Source organism: Anopheles merus, chromosome 3L, assembly GCF_017562075.2.
Source record: "Anopheles merus strain MAF chromosome 3L, AmerM5.1, whole genome shotgun sequence".
NCBI classification, from domain to species: Eukaryota; Metazoa; Arthropoda; class Insecta; order Diptera; family Culicidae; genus Anopheles; species Anopheles merus.
In genome coordinates this window covers 18,305,518-18,329,671 of record NC_054085.1, presented here as the reverse complement: position 1 = coordinate 18,329,671, position 24,154 = coordinate 18,305,518, and the positions used below count along the sequence as shown (strand labels likewise).

The window sequence follows — 24,154 nt, the reverse complement described above, 5'->3', positions numbered from 1 at the left end:
TTTCGTTTTGCTGCTCGAAAAGAAAAAAAAGTTTGACAAAAAAAAATCCCAAAAACACACACACGCATACGTACGGTTCCTTCTCAATTCTTGCAGCATCCTTTATTTGTGTGTTCCTACAGCGAGGAACGCAATCTAGCAAGGAGCAACAACAGCAACGAAAAAAAAAAAACGATTCGCACTGAATGGCACGACACGACGCAGAGAAACAAACACGAAGGACGAGGAAGAACAAGAAGAAAAGAATAAAAAGGGGAAAAAACGCACGAAAGATAAATAAACAAACAATCTCGTTGATGACGATAAGGACGACTCTTCCCCCCTGAAACCCCTACCCCAAAAAGCAAGCGACAACCGACGAGCAACGATGAAAATGATAATGGAGAGCTAGGCAAACATAAACCTCCTGCACTTCATTCCCCCATTTTGGTTCATTCTTTCACACACACACACACACACAAACACGGAGTGAAATGAAGGAAGGACAAAAAAGGGTCCTCCATCCTAACCCCCCCCCCCCCCCCACGAATCGCTGTTCGACAATCGTCAACGTCGTCGGCTGTCGTCGCACAATGCTTGATACCATTCTCGCATCGCATGGGGAAATGGGAGAGTTGAGCGGCAGAAAGCAAAAGAAGCGGAGTGGAAACGGGCATTCGAATGGCAAATTCCTTCACATTCACATCCACCCAAAAGCGAAAAGTGTCCCTTTACCCCGTACAATCCTTCTGCTTCCACTAAAATGGACACTTTATTCACATTTGCGGCAGCAACCGCACCCCGAACCGACGTGCTCCTTGCCGGCGCAAAAATGGGAATCATAAAAAAGCATTTCTTCACCCACTCAATTGCCAAACCGGCGGGCGTCCGGCGAGTAGTGGGGAGTGAGTGTCGGTTTCCTGCCCAAACATTAGCTTCCAAGCCAAGCCATTGAAGTGCCTAGACACTACAAAAAATAAAAAATAAAAAACAGAAAGGATTGCACGGAAGCACGACACGCGCAGCACAACGCTGCTGTCGGTTGCGGCAAGTTGATGGGATTTGATTGAGACAATACCGATTGTTATCGGGCTGCTGGATGGTGAAAAAGGGGGGAAGTTTTTACTGCCTCTTCCGGTAAAATAATTAGAGATCATTTTTTTTTCGCTTCCTTCTCGCTCGGCAATTGCATTTCCCTTCGCTCGAAATGGGGCGTACCTAATCTTCGGACCGGTTTGCGAACACATCACTCTCTAGCCAGCCAACCAAACACAGGGCGATAATGGTGAAATTGGGAAAAAAGGTAACGATGATCGTTTCCCCGGTTGTTTCCTGGTTGAGCTTTTCATTTGCGATTGCATTTGGGGGTACTTTGGCGAACATGAGGATCCATTTTCCACGGTGTGGCAAGACAATCGAGCCTAGAGGATGTCGTTCGGTTAGAGGCCGTAATCTCAAAGCCTAACGACCCTCACGGACGACAACTGTCTCATAAATGTAACCATTCTTCAGTTGATTAAAGCACGTGCTTCAATTACCGCTAATGGATATTGTCAGCAAGCGGAGCAATCGGAGGAGCGAGAGACAGAGAGTGAAATGAAGGTGAAACAACACACATTGCCGTACCGAAGGACTTGCACCTTTCTAGCAGCTTGTGGTAGGATTCATGGTCGAAATCTATCCCCCTTGTGGCGAATGGATTTCTGGGAAAAGCACGCAAAGCGTGAGCCTTTGTTTTAGTCCAAAAGGTACGAAAGCATACCTTCACTCAATCACATCATCATCATCATCATCATCATCATCTGCAAGCGTAGGTGCAGATTTCCATGGAAAACAAAATTCACAAAACTCCTACAGCTTCTTCAAGGTAGTTCACATAAAAAAGAAACACGAAAGAAAGGATATGACATTGCCAAGCACGCTAATGCTGAAGATGGTCGGCGGAATCGTACATGGAGCTTAGAATGAAAGCATCCTGTCCCTCTTTTTTTTTGCAATTGCAGATGGGGAGAAAAGCTTTTATCCGTCTGGTTGACTGCACAAATGTGGCCACTGCTTAACACACACACACACACATTCAGACGCAACAAAGCTTATCCGATTCTCGTCACAAACCATGCGACCGATATGCACTTGCTGCTGCTGCTGGTGGATAGTGGTGAGGCAGCTTTAGCAAAGCAGGTGACAAAATGTACCATTTTTTTTTGTGTGTTTGTGTGGATCTGTCGAGGGATGGAAAATTGCTTTGCATAAATCCTATCTTAACGTGCAGATCAAAAACCGTGCAGCTCGTGCCATAATACGTGGAAGCTTGTTGTTTGTTTGCCTTTGACGGAGATTATCCGGTGCACACGCGCTCGAGCGAAAACATGCACAGGGGTTTTGTTTTTGCATTCGTCTGCCAATGGATGTGAAGGTGTGAAGTGTTTCGAAGCTTTTGACGTCGTCCTCGTCAGCTAATTTTGTTTTTTTTTTTTTGGTTTTTTTGGTTTTAAAAGAACAACAATTGTGAAATTGAGCTGGAAAAGAACAAGGAAAAATGTCTGTTTTTTGCGGGCGAAAAAGTACTCATTTTGCTTTTATTTAGAACGATGCGTGATAGTGGATCGTCCATAAGTTACGCAACGTTATCAAAGGAATGAGACGTACCATACAGTATTAGAGTTTATTACAACGCCATCTTAATCCAAAAATCTAGCGTCTCTGAGTGATGAATTGTCTTTTTTTAGAACGTCATCTATATTTGATCCCTTTATTTTTAAATTTCGAGAATCAAAGTCTTTTTAAAAAAAGTAATGATCAAAAAATAAGAAAAGCGAAGCGCTCTAATATTGGGCTCCTTTCCGTTTCAAGTTCATAGACTGAAATTTCAGCCTGTCAGCTGTTTGCATTGTATAGCAGTTTTCAATCAGCTATCTAAGTGGGTGTAATATACAAGTGAGCTTATCCCAAGGTGTATGATTTTAGAAGGTTGATTTTAATTGCTTCTGCTTCTGAATGAAGATTTTAACAGTGTTTTGAGTATTCTTAAAGCCTCCAGAAAGCTTGTTTCAACAAAAGTTTTCACCCATCCTGTCAAAAAGTGATATTCAAATTTGGATATATAAACATGACACGAGACCACCTCGACTACATACCCTTTGATTCTAGATTCCTTCCTCTATTTTATTTTCAGTCTTTCGGCCAAATTGTTAATAAATAACACGAAATGTATTATATTACAGTTTAATGGTTGTATTCAATCATTTTCATAAACTTATACCAACGATTACAATGTATTTTTTTAGCAAACTCGACTTGAACAGCCGCTTCACCCGGAGAAGGTGATGCACAAATAGCTCTACTAAACGCGATTCTCGGCTGTTTTTTTACATTTAACAGTTTTGAACACACCGCCGACGTCTTCTTCCACTAAAAGATCATTAAAACAATGCTCTTTTTGTTCTTCTTCTTCTTCTTCTTCTTCTTCTTAGTAGGTTTGATGGGATATATTCTCCTATGTTTTCCGTCATACGGAGCCATAATCAGAGTTTTAACCATCTGTTTATACGAGGGGGATTAAGGGTCCATTCTCCTTTTCTGTGTTCTCTTCTATGGTTTACAGATTATGGTTTATTTCTTGATTTCTTTTTGTTCTTATTTATATCTTTTCACTGACAACAAACGACAACACTTTTTACCGCCAAATTGCTCTTAAATTACTGTTATGACAGAGACCAAACTGCTCGAATGGGTAAATTATAAGAAGGCTGTCTGAGTGGCGATTATTTGTGGAGTGTTTACAAGATTTCAGCCTCCAACTGTCAAACTCCATACAAAAACGCTGAACTAGAATCGTGTAGGGCCCCATTATGCTAGAGCCTAAAAACCAAAAAAGCATTAAAAAGTCATCAGAAAACCCTTAAATACTATTTTATATTGAATAAAAAAATCGTGTCCTATAGTATCCAATTGATTATTTACTCTACATAATTCTAATTATTCACAAATAAATAAGTAAGGTATGCTCAGTCGTAAGAAAAAGGTAATTAGGAAAGAGTAGTAAATATATATTGCTGCTGAAAGAATCCTTTGAATGATAATGTTTTCCATTCTCAATTGTTAGTAAGACTTCTGTAAACTCCACTCCTTCTTGCCTTGTGCAAATCATCCCCCCCACCCCTTCAGTTCAACCAGAAACAGAGCACAAAAAGCATCATTAGCCCGCCCGAATGTTTGCGCCGACTCCCGTAAATCAACATAATTTTCTGTATTATATTTATTATCTGCCTGCCCGACAATGCACTTTTTTACCCTCCCGCGACCCTGGACGCCGTTTGAATCCAATGAAAAGTGAAGTGAAGTGAGTCTCATGTATAACAATACAACAATAACGGAAAAAAATAAAAATACGCTATAATAAAGCGCCAGATGGTAGACACAAAGCAAGTACACTGGTATGTGTGTGCAATGGAAAATTTATACATTTCCACGCACGCAGTATCAAGAGAGAGAGAGAGAGAGAGAAAATCGACGGGTAAAACACGAACCCCGCACAAACAGCTGTACGGCCCCGCTTTTTTTTTTGGAGGAATCAGTCCACGTTTAAGAGGCTTGTGTGTCTTGGAGGTGAAAAGGCAAAGGAAAACCCGCCCGAAAAAAGGAATCAAAGGAAGGAACCCGTGTGGAGTTGAAGATTTCGGCTGCTTTCAACGCCACATTTTCGGTCGCGGATGGCTCATAAAGATGAGTTATTTGCTCTCTTATCAATTTAATGTACGTACGGTTTGTGTTCCGTATTGGGTTGCCCATTTCTTTCTTTCTTTCGTTCTTTCGGCTCCCGGTAATGTGCTCCACGGGTTTTTGGTTGGCTTGGTTGGTGGATGCGTAATTAAACATCGTTGCGCGGAACGAGTACCAAACCAGTGCCAATGATACCACATGTGGCAATTGCGAGGAAAGCGCCGCACGTCGTTTCTGCTTGCTGCTGTCTAATGGCATCCGTTGCGATGAGCCGTAAAAGATGCCACTTGTAACATGGGAAAAATCGTTGCGGCCGTTGTAAGTTGTAATCAAGCACATCGGCTGCTCGGTTGTAATCAGCCAATGGGCATGAATTGTAGCTTCTTCCCGCGGATGTTGCTTCCGTACAAAAAGGGCCGTATTTATGACTCATTTCGCGGTTTGCCATTTTTCATGCTCTTATCGCTGTGCTGATGCTCATTATGTGTATTGTGTCGAAAAGGAAAGTATGCTTTTTGTGGTTGTACGTTTTTCATTTAATAGTAAACTATGGTTGTAGATGACCGAGAAAAAAAATGAAAAAAATAGATAAATGATGCTCTCATCGCTCATTTGCAGTGTAATTTACAAGCTCGAATTGTTATCGTTAATTGTGAATTGCGATGACTTCTTGGTAAAACCCGCCCGTTAAAAACAAATACATTCTATCATAATTATATTTCAAAAACAAAAAAACAGCTTGTCTCGTCTTAAAATAACTTCTAATCGTCTGCCATCATCTGCTGCAACCTGAACACACTCTTTCTTTTATGGAGACGAGACGATGCCAATTTATAACCACCAGTTTTTATGACACCGTCCAAACAAGAAAGCATAATAGACTATGCCTTGTGGGCCACCTTTCTGCACGCACGCACGCACGCACACATACGCTGCAATAAAGCGCAATCGAACATAAATCAACGTTAATCAACACACAGTGCTGCCTACTTCAGCTCCTTCGGCACACAGAATGCCGTGAAAATCCCATTAATCTCTGGTGCCGGCGAGTAACTAAATTTAATTCGCCTTTCGCGCTACCTGCCGACCGAGACCGGGCAGTGACGTGCCCGGGAAGCAATCGCGCATTCGAAACGAAAAAGGGAGAAAGAAAATACAGTAACTCTAACTGTATGCTGCTGCATGCCCCCACCGGGTGCGTACACGAAGCGCGCAAGCCGAAACGAAACGCCAGAAACTTTCTTTCCGCATTTCGCCAAACGGCGACAGCTGACAGCGAGCGCCCCGTTAAATCATAATCGCGGTAGGCAGTGGTGTAAGCAAACGTAAGGGGCTATAGGCAGGCAGAGAGAGAGAGAGAGGGTGGGTGAGAATGGCTGCTTATCCACTCGGCAAGATCGGTGAGACACACACACACAGAACCTACCGCAGGGTGATGGAGTTTGGCGTCGTTTTTCCTTGGGATTCCCGGAATGTGTTTCCCTGTGATCCCGGCTTTCCCAACGCGAGACACAATGGCAAGTGAGATTTTACGACGAGAACATCAAAATCTACAATCAAAAACACACACACACACAGTCGTGCAAACAACAAACCAACAAAGTCGTGCTAGGTGCGTATGGTGCACGCATCGTTTTGATGTTGGCTGCCACTCTGACGGCTTCGAAGGACTGCACTGAGTGTTGTGCTGCATCAGCCGTGTGCGCTGGCAGAATCCGTCGATTGTTGGGGCATGTAAACACTTAAAGTCCTCTGAAACAGCCACACGAAACGCGCAACGTTTCGGCCCAGATGGGCCTTGGATCTTTCCATCCCTCTCCTGGCCATTCTCCGGCTCGGTGGCACGGTGAGTAATAAACGACTTTGTTTTGGCAAATTGACTGAACGAGATGATCTCCGCACACCACCACCACCACCGTGTGCACGGGCTTGGGTCTGGGTATGGCCCGAAAACTCCCGCACGTCTCGTTAAATGTCGCACGGCACGCTGACGGTACTGACTGACGCTGGGCGCTGGTAAAAGTCGGGAAGAACCACCACGTGAACCACGACCGCGACGACCAGCGCGCTTCTGCATAATGATGATATAGCGCGGCCGTGTGGTAGGCCGAAGCAGCCGTAAGCAGAAGTTATGCCAGGTTTTTGTTGTTTTGCTTTTGCTTCCCGCACCACATCAAACAGCAGCAGCAGTAGCAGCAAAAGGGATCCGGGCAGAATGCGCAGACATTACCACCACTGCCGACCTGGCGTGCACGAAGGAGGGGGTGTGTGTGTGTGTGTTTGGTTTTACGACATGGATAAGTGACAGAGATTTAAAGTTACCGTTGCGACGCACCAAACCGCTGGCTGGCTGGCTGGCTGGAGATCCTGGCAGGCGGTGATGACGGTGGTGCGTTGGACACGGTTGAGTTGTTGCTGTCGCAAACGCTTTGCGCGGCGTTGTCGCGCGCGCGCCCATGGTTGCTGGGGTGCTTGTCCTGGGACGCGTTGGTTTCGGGACGGTTTGGTGGTGTTTGGTAATCTGGGGAAATACAAAATTGATAATTAAAATTCTGGTAAGGTTTTCTGCAAACCATTCTTGGACGCGGATGAGATGCAGCTTACAAGGTAAATCCCGGCTGCTGATTTTGGTGGAAGGTGGTAGTTGCTGAGAATTTGTGTCGAATAAGATGTGTTTAACGTATCGTGTAAGTGTTCGTAGAAGCAGCATGAGCTGGAGTAGACGAGCAACTTTCTATGTTTTGTGTCTCACAAGTTCACAGAATACAATAATACGTTTTCATGGGAAGTCGTTATCCTTTTTTTTTTGGCGACCAACTCTTGAAATTTGAAATTTTAGCATCTTATTTGATGGAAAAATTCTTCACAAATGTTGTTTTGTATATATGCTAACGGAATGCCAGGTTTCAGCACCTGACGACTGATGAATAAGGCATAAAAGATGCATAGTTTGTTAAATTGAATAGGCTATTGAATAGGCTCTATATGCCTTCGTTTTTCAGATAAACGATGTAAACTGGAATATTCTGGAAAAGCATCGACATAAAGTACAGTTAATTGTACTAAGAAGGTTTGAGGTGTTAAACGGCAATCTAATGATAGTAATACCAGTTAATCAAGGTTTCGGAGGTGGTTCGGATTCACATATCGGCTGAAAGTTTAAGGAGAATGTTTGATGCAATGACCGCCTATGGAGTACTTCATGCATTACTTCATGTATATGTCTTTGCCAAAGTGTTGGGGTATAGCTCTTGATCAGAATGTCAATAAAAGTAGTTAGATAAAATCAACATCAACCTACAGAATCTTCTGAACTTCTAGATTCTTTTGACAATGGAACTCTTCAATTTTTAACTTTTGAGCTATTCTCGGAACTTACAGGGTTTCCCACGATTTATTGGTTGGTTCCCATCAATTTTTGATGGGTGCCCATATTTTTTTGGTGCGTTTCCACGATTTTTTGGCCTTTTCTCATAATTTTTGGGTCCAATTGTATTGATATTCAATCGAAAAATATCAATAAATTATGGGAACGAACCAAAAATCTATAGGATACGATAAAAAATCGTGGGAACGCACCAAAAAATCGTGGGATTTGACCAATAAATCGTGGGAAACCCTGTATATATAGGATATTTTATTGGAGTAGTTTTTTCAACGGAACAACTTCTAGCAAATTTAAATAAGAAAACTTTTCAAATGGAATTACCAACAAAACATGCAGGAATTTTAAACCAGAGGATCTACTCCCAAACATTAAAAGAGTCTTTGCTTTTGCTTGGAAATCAACACATATGCCCCCGAGCTCTTCTTTCCAATTGCGATCAACCTCAACAAACATTCCACCAAACGAACAAACAAATGCCAGCAGTTGCATCTGTAGCTCTGCTGTTTGTACGCAACTTAGTTTCCAATTACTCCACAACTCCACTAGCTCCATGCTCACCCGGAACAAACCCACACGTGATGCAACCAAGCGTTTATGGTGCAAAATGCCATTGTTTTACATGCACCCGTTTTCTGTATTTACGTTCGCATGTAGTACAACTTTTTATTAAGTTATTGGTCGTTCGTTAAATGAAGTAAACATGCACACACACGCACACGAATACGGATAAACGCTCCAGTGCAATCACAGACAATGATACCAGTGTGTTCCTGCTCCTGCTCTTTCTTCGTTCGACGAGCGAGGCTACATCCACTCAGCAGCAGCATCATTTCGGCATCATCCCCATATGCCCTTATCTACCAGGATAGTCAATTTCTTGGCAAACACACAAACACACATACAAAACGTTCCCGCTTGCTAGCAGCAAGGGCACAAAACATAACGTTTTCACCATTACAACTCATAAAGCAATGTATGACTTCCCTTCGCAGTAAAGTTTCTCCATTGTAAATCCATCCCACGGCCATACTCGATGCCTCGAAGGCAAGGCAAGGCAAGCAATGGGATGCCGTGTGTATTGGGTGGTTGGCAAAGCGGAGCAAAATCAAACATCATTACAAACTAAGTTTATTTGAGTACGTTAGAATTTTACGAACAATTGCGTCGCGCGTGCACCCTCCCAGGCACCCCTTGGACGATCCCAAGGCACCTGTAAACGCGCACCCACAGCGACACAGCAGCAGGCAGACAGGAAGGCCGGAGCGCACCGGACGCGCGAGCGGGCGCGCAAAAGGCAAACATAAAACCATCTCTTCCCGGTAATGTCTTCCTGCGCTATAAATCTTCCCTCGCAGTTTGCCTTTCTTTTTCGTTTGCGCGGCCCAGCACAGCCGGTAAGGAATCCTTTACAATGTCACACGACGCACACGATGTCGTTCGTGATGATGATGATGATGATGATGATGAGCAGAAAAGCAGATTCGTAAGAATGGAAACTGGCTGGCCCCGTTTAGAGCTCGATTTTGATTGACACACCCGTGACCACTTTTATCCTGTCAGCTACCAGCGGCTGTTTCGGGGGCTAATTTATCACCTAGGAAGAGGACACAGAAGAAAAAAATGGCGATGGGTAAGTTTATCCTCAAACCACAATCCGAGTGGCGACTGAGGCATACGCGGCATATCCGGTTGCCAAATTGAGACATTTGAGGCATCCCACTTTGGAGACATTCGGCAGACCATCCCGGCGAGTCATTCGCTCTGTCGACGGACTGCGTTTAGTGGTGTGTGTGTGTGTGTGTGGGTGAATTCTGTCAACATTGTCACGGCAGGACACGACATCATGAAGTGGCACTTTCTGGCTGTCCCTGCCTGTGTCCAGCATGACTGTCCAGTGGTTGGAGATGGCAACCGTTTGTTTTCCTTTTGTTTGAGAAAGAATGAAAGAAAGACTGCGGGAAATTCGAGCTACCGGCAAACTGGACCGCATTTTCGGACCATGGATCATCCATTTTCGTGGCGAATGGTGACGAGACCTTGAAGTGTTTTGTTTTCACTCCACGATGCACTCAACTGGAAGAACGTCCTGGGTGTGGTTGTGTATTTCTCGAGTGACCATGAAATATGACAGTTCTTGGAAATCGATTCAGAATATGTATTTTTTATGTATAAAAAAAAGAAATATTCTGTTCTGGTAAGAGATTTACTGAACTAAAACTGTATTCACAATCTTCCACTTTAAAGGATTTTTTTTAAACAATAACTTTAAACCCTATTTCTACCAAACCAACAACCGAGTCGTGTCAATAATGCTATTGCTATTTTCGACAAGTTGAGCTCGCGTTTTAAAATTATGAGCTACGTGAGCAGTCTAACAAAAATTGCAAACAAAACGAACACGGAAACCACCCAAAACGTAAGCAGTAAAACTATGTGTTTCTGTTTTCTTTGCTCACTTGCTTCCACTTGCAAACGGCTTTAGGATAACGGAAAAACACTCCGGACCGAAAAGAGACGGCTTCCCGGCTTTCTGAGGGAACGATTTTCTTCCTCGGGCACTGGAGAGGAAGACTGGCAAACACTTTTTCTTCTTCGTTACAGTTCTTGTTTTGTTCATTCCCTTTTCCTTACAACACACAGAAATAACCACTTGCAAGGAGACTGCAGCAGGAAATGCAGCTCACGTACTTATTTATGATACCGAGGGCGATGAATATTAAAGCCTGTTCGATGGTGGAGTTGAACTGTTACTAGCAAGGAGTTTGAAACAGCGATTGCCAAGGGAGGAAAATCACCTATTTTAAATAACTTGTAGAATATTTTTTTTGAGTTTTCAAGTTTTAAGAGAAACTGTAAAAATTGAATCAAATCAGTAGAAAAATCATCAATATAATATTAAACGACAATTTTTTGTAATATTAAACGACAATTCGTGGTAAAAAAGTTAGACCGTGCTGCCAGACGAGATGAAATATACAGCAAAATGAACTATTTGACAAGCGAAATATTTGACAGGTAAAGCTAAAGGGTTGGGGGAGATACAACATCCGCTTTTGAAAATCACTTAAAAAGAGTATCTTCTTAAGCGGAACATTTACAAATGGGAAGAAATGATTGACTGAAAATTAACGATAAACTTGACATTGAAATTTGTTAATGGATTTAGTAGCGATTTTGTTCACGTTATTTGTTTACATTGCACATCAGCTGGTTGCTGTGATCTGCGTTATCTGACAGATATGTCACCTGTCAAATAGTTCATTTCACTGTATATTTCACCTCGTCTGGCCTTGTGGTAATGTTTATATGTTTATATGTGGTAATGTTTATATGTATATAAATAATTGAAAAGAGGCATAACAGAGTTACACTAATCGTCAGATTTTAGTAGACTAATCCAAGGTGACTTTGAAATTTGTTTTTCCAATTGCACGTTAGAACCTTGGAATCGTTAGCCTCGACAAACACGAACATGATGCTTTGGTTGACGAAATCTCCAACAGCGAGTTGTGTAATTAAAACCGTATTTAAAACAATACCTTGAGTTTAAATCTTCAGATCTTAGTAGACTAATCCAAGGTGGCATTGAATTCCATTTTTCAAATTGCACGTTAGAACCTTGGAATGTAGTAGCCTCGACAAACACGAACATGACGCTTTGGTTGACGAACTCTCCAACAGCGTGTTGTGTAATTAAAACCTTATTTAAAACAATGTCTTGTAAACTAGAACCGAAATCATATGGGACAGTAAATAATCTCTATTTATAAACCCCATCAGTGCACAAAAGCATCTATTTCTGGTGCTTATTATGCTCATCGACCATTAAAAAGAAAATTATAACCTCCTTTCGCATCTGTCTCCCGCTTATTGTGCCAGCCCTTTCGCATTAATCCTTCTGTCCATCCCCCCTCCCGGTGCACCACACACACACACACACACGCTTGACAAACGACCTCAGGCTTCAGGCCCCGAACCTGTTGCGGCTACATCATTCGTCTGCCGTTGGGATTTATCCAGCCGCCGTCTGCCGAACCGAGGTTCCAAATATAAACTACCCCATCCGAGCACCCAACCAGGAGGAACAATCGTACGATGACAATAGAACCCGTAAGAAAGTGCGTCTCCACCATATCCCATCCTTTCCTTGAAATGGCTTTTCAGCTCATTTAGCGAATCTAGCGCAGAGATGCGCGTAAATTGTTTCGCCGAGACCGCTGTGCCGCAGATCCAGCGCGTCAGAGGTCAGACAGGTGTCAGACGGGAGTCAGACTGGGCCGTGGGGCGCACGGGAACTAATTTCTGTCTCGGCACAGACCGAAAGGCGTAGCACTAAAAATAACAATTCCACTCCGGCGAAACAACCAAAAGCATCCAGCAGCATACGCGATAAAGTGTGTAAAATTGCCTGCTGCCGGGGCGTTTTGTACCCCGGTGGCCCTTTTCGGATTCGCAGGGCCACATCAGTCTGCTTCAAAATTAAATACGAAGGTTTTGAAGTCGGAACAGCTGAAGAAACAATAAAATAGCGGGGAGCGGGGATCACTCATCCACTCCACTGCCCGCGGCAGCGACAGTTGGTGAAAATTGGCAGAAAATGGCGTTGCGTTGGCAACGGCATTGCACTGACAGACGGACGATCGCAGGCCGCAGGCGATCGAAGAGCGAGTGGAAAACACTCGGGACGGGTGGGAAGGCCAACAAATTCTACAACCGCTTTTACTACGGAATTCGAGCGGGGTTTTTTACCACGCTCTTACTCCCCCCTTTCTCCCGAGGTGGAATGTTTTGCGCCCGCTTTGCATGGTTAACGTGGTTTTTGTTTTCTTGCTGCTGCGGCTACTGTTGCCGAGCATTGCGTGGTTTAGTTTTTGGAGTTTTGTGATTTATTTATTTTATTCGTTTGCCGGGAAAAAAGGAGTAACACTTTAAAGCATTGTTGCCTTTAGTGATTGCTTTAATGATTTCAAAGCACTCCGCAGCGACCAAGCAGGTTCGGGACAGGCAAAGTGCTTTGCATTAATCAGTGTTTTTCGGAGAGAGAGAGAGAGCGTGGAAATGTAACATTGGAAGGGAAAATGTTTGTGACTCCATTCCGGAAGAGTAACTTTATGATTAAGATATAGGGCAGGCAGGAATTCTTGAAAAGTATTAATAATTAAATAAGGCCTTCCAGCAGCAATCACACAAAATTTAACTGTTTTTGGATTTCGTTCTTCGCTGTCAAGTAACCCTTTTGTCGCGCCACTCCAAGCAGTCATAATAATCTGCACACAAACCTTAACAAGAACAATAGCAAGTCAACAGCAAAGCGCTCCAAACAATCACCATGCGGCACGTGGCACCGTAACTCCTTCACTTTGTTTCGCACGGCATCCGGGCACAAGGCCTTCGAAAGGATTTGTGCGCGTTTTCCCCCCTGCCCCGAACGCGTTGCTTCGCGTGCCAAAGACCAGCGCCTTGTGGCAGCCAAATGTGTCAAGAGTGACAAGTTTTTGACAGATTACACGTTTCAATCCTACCTTCCGCTGCCGCCTGCTGGTGTCCTTCTAGGTCTTCTCCGGGCACGGAATCGGAGAACTTTTTGTCACCCGCACCCCGACTGGTTCGATTCGCGTGCGCGCTTCCACACACACACACACACACACACACACACACACACACACACACACACACACACACACACACACTTTGAAACTTAGATCGCACTCAAGATGGGATGCCTAATTTGTGGTTACGGTGGATGATGATTATGGGAAGCAGTGAGTTGTGTGATTTATGAAAGCCGTCGGCGATACGGAGCTTCTTGGTGGGAGAGTTTGATTCGGGTGAAGTTTTGGGCAAAGCTTCGAGCATGGCTGAGTGTAAATCACTTCCAGCGAACGGTTTATCTTAATGTCATCTAAATAACTGGTCGTGTTTTGAGTTAATGCTCGTGCGGATTGAGTGCTTGATTTGTAAAAACAATAACCTATATTTGCAGGCTTTTATTCATCCAACTTTTTCGAATTCAAAGGGGGACCTTAGAAGTCCTTAGAATACAGCCAAAACCCATGGAAAACCCTGTAATTTGTCCCAAAGGCTTCAATGTAGCTTAGATATCGATATAAGTCTGCTATCCCCAGAAATATCAATATTTTGGTGTCGGTGATTTTAGTGTCTTAAATATTTATTCAACAAAAATTCTTGCATAATAAGACTTATGTTATATTATGTTTCCAATTCGTTTATGAAGTCCTCATTGTTTTTACATTTCACTTTACATAGACATATTTCCATTAAGTTAATCTTCTTAGGATACTAAACCATAATACACTTATATCTATGTTAATAATACGCTGTAACCTCATTTTAAAGGTCTATAATTTACCCTCGTTATATCTTAATTTGACTCCTTCCTATCGAACGATAAGCGCATTAACTCCATTGCCTCCTTTCACTTTCTTCTAATCTTTCTCCCCAGATGTGCATCAAACGAACGTAAGTGCCGACACCTTCGAAGCATGACTACAACCTAAAAACCACCGTGAAGAAGGAAAACTAACTCACACTACAACAAAACAAGGCGTACGATCGTCAAACTCGTCATCTCTCTGGAGGCAGAGAAAGAGCGAGATTTGAGGCGATATAAGAAAACGCAACCACCCTCAAGAGATGATGGCGGACTTAAGTGGCTTTGTGGCTAATTCCCACCACCTTGAGCGGACAATCCACCACGTCACGCTGGTGCTGCTCCTGTCACTCACCCTCCTGCCCACCGCGAGCAGCTTCTGTCCGTCGCTGTGTACCTGCGAGAGCGATCGCAATCTGCGCACGTCCTGCATTAACGCGTCGCTCGAGGTGGTACCGATCCAGCTCAACCCGGACGTGCGGTACCTCAACCTGACCGCCAACCAGATCACCAACGTACACTTCACGCTCGCCTTCTACTATCAGCTCGAGTCGCTCGACCTCTCGCACAATCGGATCGACACGCTCGGCTCGAAAAACTTCGAATCGCAGGAAAAGCTGCTCGCGCTCAACCTCACCCACAACGTGCTGCCGGCGCTGCTGAAGGACAGCTTCCGGGGGTTGCGCCGGCTCGAGCTGCTCCGGCTCGGCGACAACCAGCTGGAGCAGGTCCATCCGACCGCGTTCCAGTCGCTGGTGTCGCTGCGCCGGCTCGAGCTGCCCAGCAACCGGCTGGTAAGCTTCGAGGAGGGTGTGCTGAGGCCGCTGGTTTCGCTCGAAACGCTACTGCTGGCCAACAACCAGCTGCTGGAGGTACCGTACGGTGGCAATCTGGAGTACCTGCGGTCGTTGCGCCATCTCGACCTGTCCGGCAATCTGATCGAGTTCGTCGCGAACGACAGCTTCGGCACGCTGCACCAGCTGCACACGCTCCGGCTGGCCGGCAACGTGCTGATGGAGCTGGACTGGAGCGGTTTCAGCGGTTTGAGCGCGCTCCAGCTGCTCGACCTGGCCGACAACAATCTAACGGTAAGCCGCCTAAGCTTGTCTTTCTCGATCGCGCTCCTCAGCTTTGATTTGAAATTCAAATTAGCGTAGTTTAATAAACCATCTCCAAGCTGCAATTAAATGTGTGCGCCGTGCGATACCGTTTCGAAAGGTTGCTCTACCCTTTAAGGGAGGCCTGCATCGGAATGGTGAAACGCGTGAAGAAAGCGATACCATTTGTTGGAGCAGTTGACGTTTCGCCCTGGGTGCATATGGTTCATCACGTCATTGGCCGCGCGCTCGATGAAAGGCGGCGAACGTATTTGGTTTCAAAACAGTCAAACCGGTACCGATCAGCTCCAGGCCGGGGCTTGTGATGGACATTTTTTGAATGGGTGTAGCCCTGGAGGAGTGGTGGATGACAGGGTGGTCGTAAATTAAGTCCAAGGAAAGGATTAATGCAGCACGCCACCGGTATGGTGTGTGGTAAAGTTTAATTTGGATTCGATACGGCACCGTGGCGCTTATGCGTGTGGATTTAAATGCTTCGAAAAAGAGGAACTTTTTTTTATTGTACTGTTTTGGTTGCCTAAAGCTACAATATTGTCTTAGGTTGTCTTTTCCTTTGACTTTATTAGGCAGCTTTTACTATTTTATATCTTAAAGGTATTAAAACCTCGCACATTGTGTGATCAAACTGCTTTTTTTCAAGTTTAAGAATTTATTCATTAATAAATCTTCTGTTTCATCCTCTTTGGTACAACGACCGTTGGTGGTCTAGGCCAACCTGTCATAATAATTGGGAAAATTTAGGTCAAATTTTATGGAATTTAATGTAAAATGCATTTGACAAAACCTCGTTTGAGCCTCTAAGCACAGCATAGCACATCTGTAACGCTTTCTAATTGACGGTTCAGTCAAATTACAACGTGATGCAAGTTAAATGGTTTTATAAAATACAATTACAAATTTTTGTGAAGTTGAAAATTTATTTATTGATAAATATACCTAAAACAATTAGAGTGATTGCCGTCAAATTTTAACCCTAAGACATCAATTTTTGATATAAATTTTTGCGTCTAACGTACCTATTTTTGTCTGTTAGTCAACAATTTTAGACTTTTGTTGAAATCGTTATGAATTTATTTTAATTATCAAGCAGATTTAAAATAAGTGTAATTTTACATAAAAAAAAATAGAAAAACAGAATAATTTGATTGTTTTTTTGTGAAAAAAATAATTAATATAAATCAATTTTAAATCAATCTATTACTCACATCGCAACTGTATTCAATCCATTAAAACTTTCAAAATTGGCATATCAATTTTATTTTTTTTAAATTCTATCAATAACATTATAAAACTGCTTAACTTAATTTCAATCATTTTAAAATAAGATTCAGATATTATTTTAAATTGTGTAGAAAAAGCGCTTAACTAACAGTCAAAAATTGATAAGCACTGTAAAAAAATGGATGCCCTAAAAACAAAATTATGTGAGTTAAAGCAAACAATTTGTGGCAATGACTGTGATAACATATAAAGGTTATCAATAAGCAATTGGACCTCCGTCAAGAGAGACTTTTCAATGTACAAAAGCAACATTGTTTTATGTTATACTACTGATGTTATAAATTCAACTGTTATACCATTACCTTTCAATAGTTTTGAGTCCCAAAAATCGATCATTATAGCCGGCGGTCCGGTTATACACTGCAACGAAAGTGAACTATTCCTCCGGTGAATTATTTTCCCCCCATTGCATCCCATCGTCGATTGCTTTTGGCTTCCGATAATGCTTATGACTTATTTCCAGTTCAAACTCCCCCCCCCCCCCCAAAGCTTCTACTATCCCTCCCAAAGGGGTAGCAATTTTCACTTTCATCGTGCTCTCGACCATCGCTTTTTACACTTGTTGTTCTGTTTCTCTCATCCACACATACACACATACAGACCATCCCGACGGTGCAGCTGGCGAAGCTGTACAACCTGACCACGCTGACGCTGAGCGGCAACTCGTTCGTGGAGCTGCCGCCGGTTGCCTTCCAAAATCTGTTCCAGCTGCGTGAGCTGCATCTGGACCGGCTGGATCGATTGGAGCACATCGATACGAGGTAAGTACCGCCCAACGTGCAACTGCAACCCGCTCCGCCTTGCCACCGGCTGTCAGTTATGAAAATGGCCGGAATCTATTGACTTACTGCACGGTACTGGACGGTTTGCTATCGATGTTATCTCGAGCTGATTGCTGGTTGTGGAGGAGGCGAAATGGTAGCTCAACGATCGGTTCGCTATGCTGCCGGGAAGGATGTAATAAAAGCGAGCACCCTGCCATAGTACCCAAGCTGTCATCAAATGTTCGTTACGATCGATTCAGGATTATAGCCCCTTTTTTCGATGCGCGAGAATGTGCCAGGCATGGCAAAGAGAAAGGGCGCAGCATATCTTCGCTGTGAAGTGTGAAGGTACTTTCATTAGCGAGCGCACTCGGAATGTGAATTTAAGCGCACCGTCGCTCACGTCTGAGCTCACTGCTTGCAGTGCTGATGAGGTTTTAAATTTTTATAACCATCCACAACACAAAGCACGTATCCTGTATCTATAGCAACGGTGATGGGCAATAGAAATGCTCCCAAAGGAGGTTTCACTTTGATGGCTTCATGGTTTCGCGAATGAGTCATTTCGGCGTTGGTTTGGAAGTTAAAATGCCACCGTGTCTTTTAGAAATTAAATTTTAAGCAGTCATAGAAAAATGCTAAAAATTTTGAAGTTTATTGATATTCACTCATATAATTTGATTGTTCATAGTAAGAAGATTTCTAGTTAAAGTTCATCAAATTGAAGGAAATTTTCACCGCTGCATGGTGAATGCCTTGGTGCAATAAATTCCCAAGCCAGCTGCTCATCTACCGCCAAACGAGTTCACCTGCTTGCTGCTCGTATTTGGGCAAACTATTTTCAAAATTAAAATCAACCCCCAGCCCCACGCACGGGTGACGCTATTCCTGCACACGCACACCCGACTCACGCAACGGGACGGCAGGATACGCAAAGCATCCGTTGTCTACGCCAGCAACGCTCATGGCACCCATGGCAACGAAGGAAAGAAAGCGAAGCGGACGGCAGTGAAAGTTTTGCGCTGTGCGTGTAATTTGGTGTAAACCCCCTTCCCCAAACGGTACGCTCTTCTGGTGCTGGTGGGCAAAAATAGCAGCGCACAAAGGCGACGAAACACGCGTGCGATAGTTCATCATCGGCACGGCACGGCAGTACAGAACAATAGCGAATTGCCGCTAATACCACGCCACCGCGGTGGGAAAACGCAGGCATCGAAATTTAGCTATTTTTACGAACTCTCCGCAACGGGTTCGTTGTCGGTGGAAAACACACAGAAGGGCCAAAGGGAAGCATTTGTATTGTTAGCTCTGCGTGTCTGCAGCTGCCAAATGCCAGCGCGAGGCAGCCGTGGGTCGCTTCCGTCTTGTTGGCGTAAAAATGGAGTTTGGCACGATGCGCTGAGAGCCGCTGACAGTTTCCCCGGGCAGGGAGCAACACATATCCTTGCCCGTACGGCGCGATAGTGGAGAGAAAACTATTTCTGACAGGTTCAATATATTGTGCGGTCTGAGATGCACTTTTGCTTAAGCGAAGCGAGGGAAATAAATGATAAAAGTTGAAGCCCCGAAGGAGCATAAAGATCGTGTTACGAGCTGATGGTTAAAGAACAATCAACTGAAAACAAGACATGTGAAGGTTAAATGCGTGATTTCATGTCAGCGTCGAATGAACTTCATACCAACAAGCTTACGGGCTACCATATTCAGTAAAAGATAATCCGTGGCTTTAAATTTGATGTGAAATGAAGTGCACGACGCTCATCCACCGGTGACTCAGAAAAGGGAAACATTCAGCTCGTTGTTCCCCGTTTTTTTTCACATTTCAATTTCAAAAACGCATGCCATCATTTTACTCGTTTTAACACAAAAATATTCATACGTTTGGTTGGAGTATAGCAAACAGGCGCGATCATGCTTTCCTGTACACGAAGCGTACAAATTGCAGCACCATTAACAATGCTATCTTATGTGTACCAGCCACAAATGCTTCCATCCTGGCCAAAAACACCAACCATTCGCTCGATTTACCATGTGCGTCGTAAACATCGTTGCTGTAAGACGTTGTGCATTTGCATTGTAACTCACAGCACTTCATGGGACCTGTGGGCTGTTTAGGTGACGGGGACAATCTTTCCGGGCCGGCCCGATGCGGTTGGAGCATGTACCGGGTGGAATAAAATCAAAATGAAATGAGTTGTAACAATGCACATGGAAGAGTGTTGTTGTGTTGGGGCGCATAAGTCCCTGTTGTGGAGGCGTGTTTTTTGAAGAGGTGGATAACTGAATCATATACCTCATTAGCTGAGGTCTTGTGGCTTATTTGATAAGGTACTTCAATAAATTATGCAAGTAAATAAATAAAGCCTCTAATGTACCAACAAGCAAAGGTGCACAACACATTCAGGCATTTAAAAGAAACCTTAAACTAAAACACTTTTCATAATTTAATAGTGATGTACCAGCTGAGTCGTAGTGACCGAAAGAGTTACATCTTTACAGTAAATGAACTGAGTTGATGGAGTTTTTTTGAAATTTGCTGTTATATTCCTTCTGGTGGCCAAAAATTCACTCATAGTGAATTAAATCCTCACTCAATAGTGCGACTATCCCATGAATTGAATTTGAATCATTGAATCAGCTCTCTATGCCAACTGATAACTTACTCACAACGAATTCAATCATTCTTCAATTCAAAATTGGGAGTATAATCTTGTCAGAGATCACGTAGTCGAACAGGAACTCACTGTCTTTTAACTCGTTAATCAAATAACTCTTTCCATAATTGAGTCCTGATGAATCATTAAGCTGATTTGATTCACTTAAGAGTCTCTCGCAGCTAAGTCATTCTTTTGTGAGAAAAATAGCTTTTTCGATGGCTAAAACCAAGATCTTTGAAAGAGAACAGGTCAATGCGCTTAGCGTAATTTGACAGAAAGCCATGGGAAAATTTTGACAGTTAAATTGAACATTGTTTATGTGTAGCGATGGACGTTGCTATGGAGTGAATAAGAATTTTGTTCAGCATTTTGCCCTCATTTCCTTTTAGAATATTACAAAAATTAGAATCCAATTAGAATATTACATGGCTGATACAATCCAAGGAACTCTTTATCATCCGTCGCCGGGTTTTAAGCAAAGGACGGTGTGCATATTGGACCAGAGTGTGCCGATTGGATGTTTCATTTTACTCTCAGTGCTTAATTGAAAGTAAATAGGACTTCTTTTAGCCAGTTGGAACATGTGCTGGGCTGTTTTATGCCTGTCAAACTTTTCGTTCTTCCAGCAGGACCGTCGCAAATGGTAGTGATTCGTGGTCACGGAATGGCAAACAATAAAAGGTTATCAATGTTTTTGACTACAGCGTAGGCTGCAATTACTTCTCCTTACTCTCCAGAAGTGGTTGGTCGCAAGAAATTTAACCAATATAATCTTTCCAATAGTAAATTCGTCCATTTTTCTGTGTTAACTATTAGCCGTTTGTTTGTAAACACTTTTTCATGAAACTGTCAAAAGCGAGCTGAAAATGGCAACCTAGCAACGGGCTTTGCATCAACCTGTTCTCCTTAATAGATATTGGCTAAATTTTACAGAATCATTCAATTCTCCACGCCGAATAGGACTTTACTCATTCATTCAGCGATGAATTAAATCGTTTGTGAGCTCAACAGCTCTTGTGCAAGTTAATTGCTGATGAATCGTTCAACTCTTTTGATCAGGCAGCTCGTTTCAAATAATTATTTGAGAATAAAATCTCGATCAATGAAGAACTTATTCGCACTGACTTGCAACTCACTCTTAGTCGACTTAGTCGACTCGATCTAATTCGCCATTCAAACCTCAAAATTTACCCAGAATCAACGCTTGCTATCTCGTTTGTTACATTTCCATAGCTCCATTTTACAATTATTAACTTTCTTCTACCTTTACCTATTCTCTCCCCTCAATACCTTCCTGCAGAGCCTTCATCGACAACACACACCTGCAGGTGCTGACACTCGACGACAATCCCACCTTTTCGACCCTCCCGGTACGGCTTTTCCACGGCAACCCACACCTGATCGACATTTCCATGCGACGGAACGCACTGCTCACACTGGATGCGGTGCAGTTTCCGCTCGATCGGCTGCAGCGACTAAAGCTGGCCGGCAATCCGCTCGTCTGCAACTGCACCATCCGCTGGCTGTGGCGGCTCGTCACCGGCACGCTCGACGACGACGACGGGGACGATCCGGACGGTGTGGCTTTCCTCGGCAAAGCGCTGGCCGATCACACCAACATCACGACCGTGCTGCTGATCGACAAGGACGAGATTGGGTGCGATCTGAACGAGGACGGGCTGGTAACGCGTCGCATACTGCGCAACATGTCCGAAGGCGACATCAACTGCCCGGCCCACCTCGTAACCGTGCTGAGCGTGCTGCTCAGTCTGCTACTGCTAGCGCTCGGTGCTGGCGCAGCCATCGTCTATCGGCGCAAAACTCGTGAGCGCAAAAAGATTCTCCAGGAGCGGAAGAACGTGCACGAGCGCATCGTGCCGCAGAAGGTGGACAAGCTCGAGCTGGAGCGCTATCTGGCGCAGCAGGTGCTCTCGAACGATTATCGCGAGCTGCGGCCGGCCTGCGATCTGCCGGTACGGTACGACCTGAAGTATCCGGACCAGACGGCCCATCAGCTTGCGGTGGCGCCCGACGTGGATCCCGACTCGGACCATTACGAGAACATAGACTACCTCCAGCATCAGCGTGCCCTGGGCAGCTCGACCGCTTCGAACGCGACCACCCAGTCGATCATTACCAATCCCTTCCACCAGCAGCCACCGAGCCAGTACCACTTTCTGGCCCAGGGGCAGCCCCCAGCGGCTTATCAGACGCACCAGCCCCATCACCACCACCATCACACTCACCACCCGACTCATCATCATCCGCATCCGCACCATCAGCAGCAGCAGCAGCAAACGGCGCCAGCACCAGCGATGACGATGCAGCATCCGCACAAGTACGCCCACCATCAGCATCACCAGCACGCCGGGGCGGACGGTGCTGCCAACAACAGCAACACCCTGCCAGTGCCTCCCGGGCAGCGCAGCCTTAACAACTACTCGCCGAACTTCTTCATCTACGTCCTCTACTCGCACTTCATACTGCTGCTGCTGATGTTATGATGAGGTGCAGGGCATGGCGCTGCAGGGTGTATGGTGCGATAGGGCAGGCGCGTTCTCACGACGCCGCTCCACTCGTGGCTGGCTGTCAATGAAGCAATTCAATCAAACTCTCGAAACAATCGATCGAAACCGGTGCTGAAAGGTGTGTTTGTGTACAGAATGTGTGAAAAAGTCGATACAATTTTGCTTTCATTTTCCTGTTTTGTTTGAGATTTTCCCAAGCTGGCGTGTTGCTGCATGTTACTCATGCAGGCACGGCAAGGCTAGTAAGACATAACAGCAAACTGCAATTGTACATTATATGGAAACTCCCATGGTAACATCCGTACTAGACTAATGTTAACAAACCCCGTACGTAAGGTTCAGATGACTTGTTTTAATTTTTATTATTCTTCGCTGCAAAAAAAAAATCGTTCAAATGCGCCATATTAGATTAAGATATTTTGTTTTTATTAACACGCAATTGTACTGTAGGATGGGTAAGGAAGAAGTTAGAAAAGTCTTTTATTAAATGGAACTGTTGATATGTTGGCAGCTAAACTTGTTTCTCATTGCATTATATGATCCGAGTTTTACTTCTTAATTTATCTTTACCAACTAACCTACTCTAAACTCTTGAGTCTTTACTCTTAGAGACCTTTTGTTTACTTCCAACTGTTTATTTCGTGCTTAATCTGCTAAGCGTTCCCCTGTGCTTCCTGTTTGGCCCTACACTAACAACTTTTTAGCAAACTTTTCTGCAAAATTAATACCTTTGTACAGTAGATAGAGATAATTTATATTTTTACGAACAACAATTACGAAACAAAAACACGAAAATTCATTCAAAAGGAGAAAACAGAACACACTAACCCACAAAATGTACATCGCGAAAGAAAAGGAATTAATTCGATAATTGAATGAAACAAGAAATGAGGAAAAAGAATGTTAAAACAATGAAAACAAAAAGCGATAATATAATAAGTGTAAACTAAACAATGGATAGCGCAAAAGAGAGTTCCATTGAAGTGTAAAAAAATCCTTCTTTAGTTGTTTCCAGCAGTATAAAAGAAACCCCATTATATAAGCCTGTTTAGCGGAACATTTTTTTACGAAAACAAAACATGTGAAAATTAAAAGCAATCATGGAAAAAAGATAAAGGTTAGAAAAAGATAAAACATTTGATAAAAAAAGGCGCAAACTAATTGAACAAGACAAAAAAGCGCAAGAAATGTGTAATACTATTGATAATATTACGAATATGTTAAACTGAGTTGTTATAAGACTGAGCTAGTAGGAGAAAGGCAAATAATAAAAAAGCAAACATAAAAAAGGCTACTGAAGAGAAAATAAATTTGACTACTGAAAAA

General features: G+C 43.7%; 1 protein-coding gene across 6 annotated transcripts in view; it reads left to right on the top strand.

Annotated features, from left to right (window-relative positions):
• LOC121599641 (nyctalopin-like) overlaps window positions 1–24,154 on the top strand; it is a 90,171-nt gene extending 66,017 nt beyond the window's left edge. For all 6 annotated transcript variants that reach the window (XM_041927613.1, XM_041927612.1, XM_041927615.1 and 3 more), the window contains 3 exons: window positions 14,553–15,568; window positions 17,480–17,640; window positions 21,601–24,154. In XM_041927613.1, coding sequence (XP_041783547.1) covers window positions 14,744–15,568; window positions 17,480–17,640; window positions 21,601–22,804 — 2,190 coding nt within the window. In that variant the 5' untranslated portion in view covers window positions 14,553–14,743 and the 3' untranslated portion in view covers window positions 22,805–24,154. The remainder of the gene's footprint in view (window positions 1–14,552; window positions 15,569–17,479; window positions 17,641–21,600) is intronic.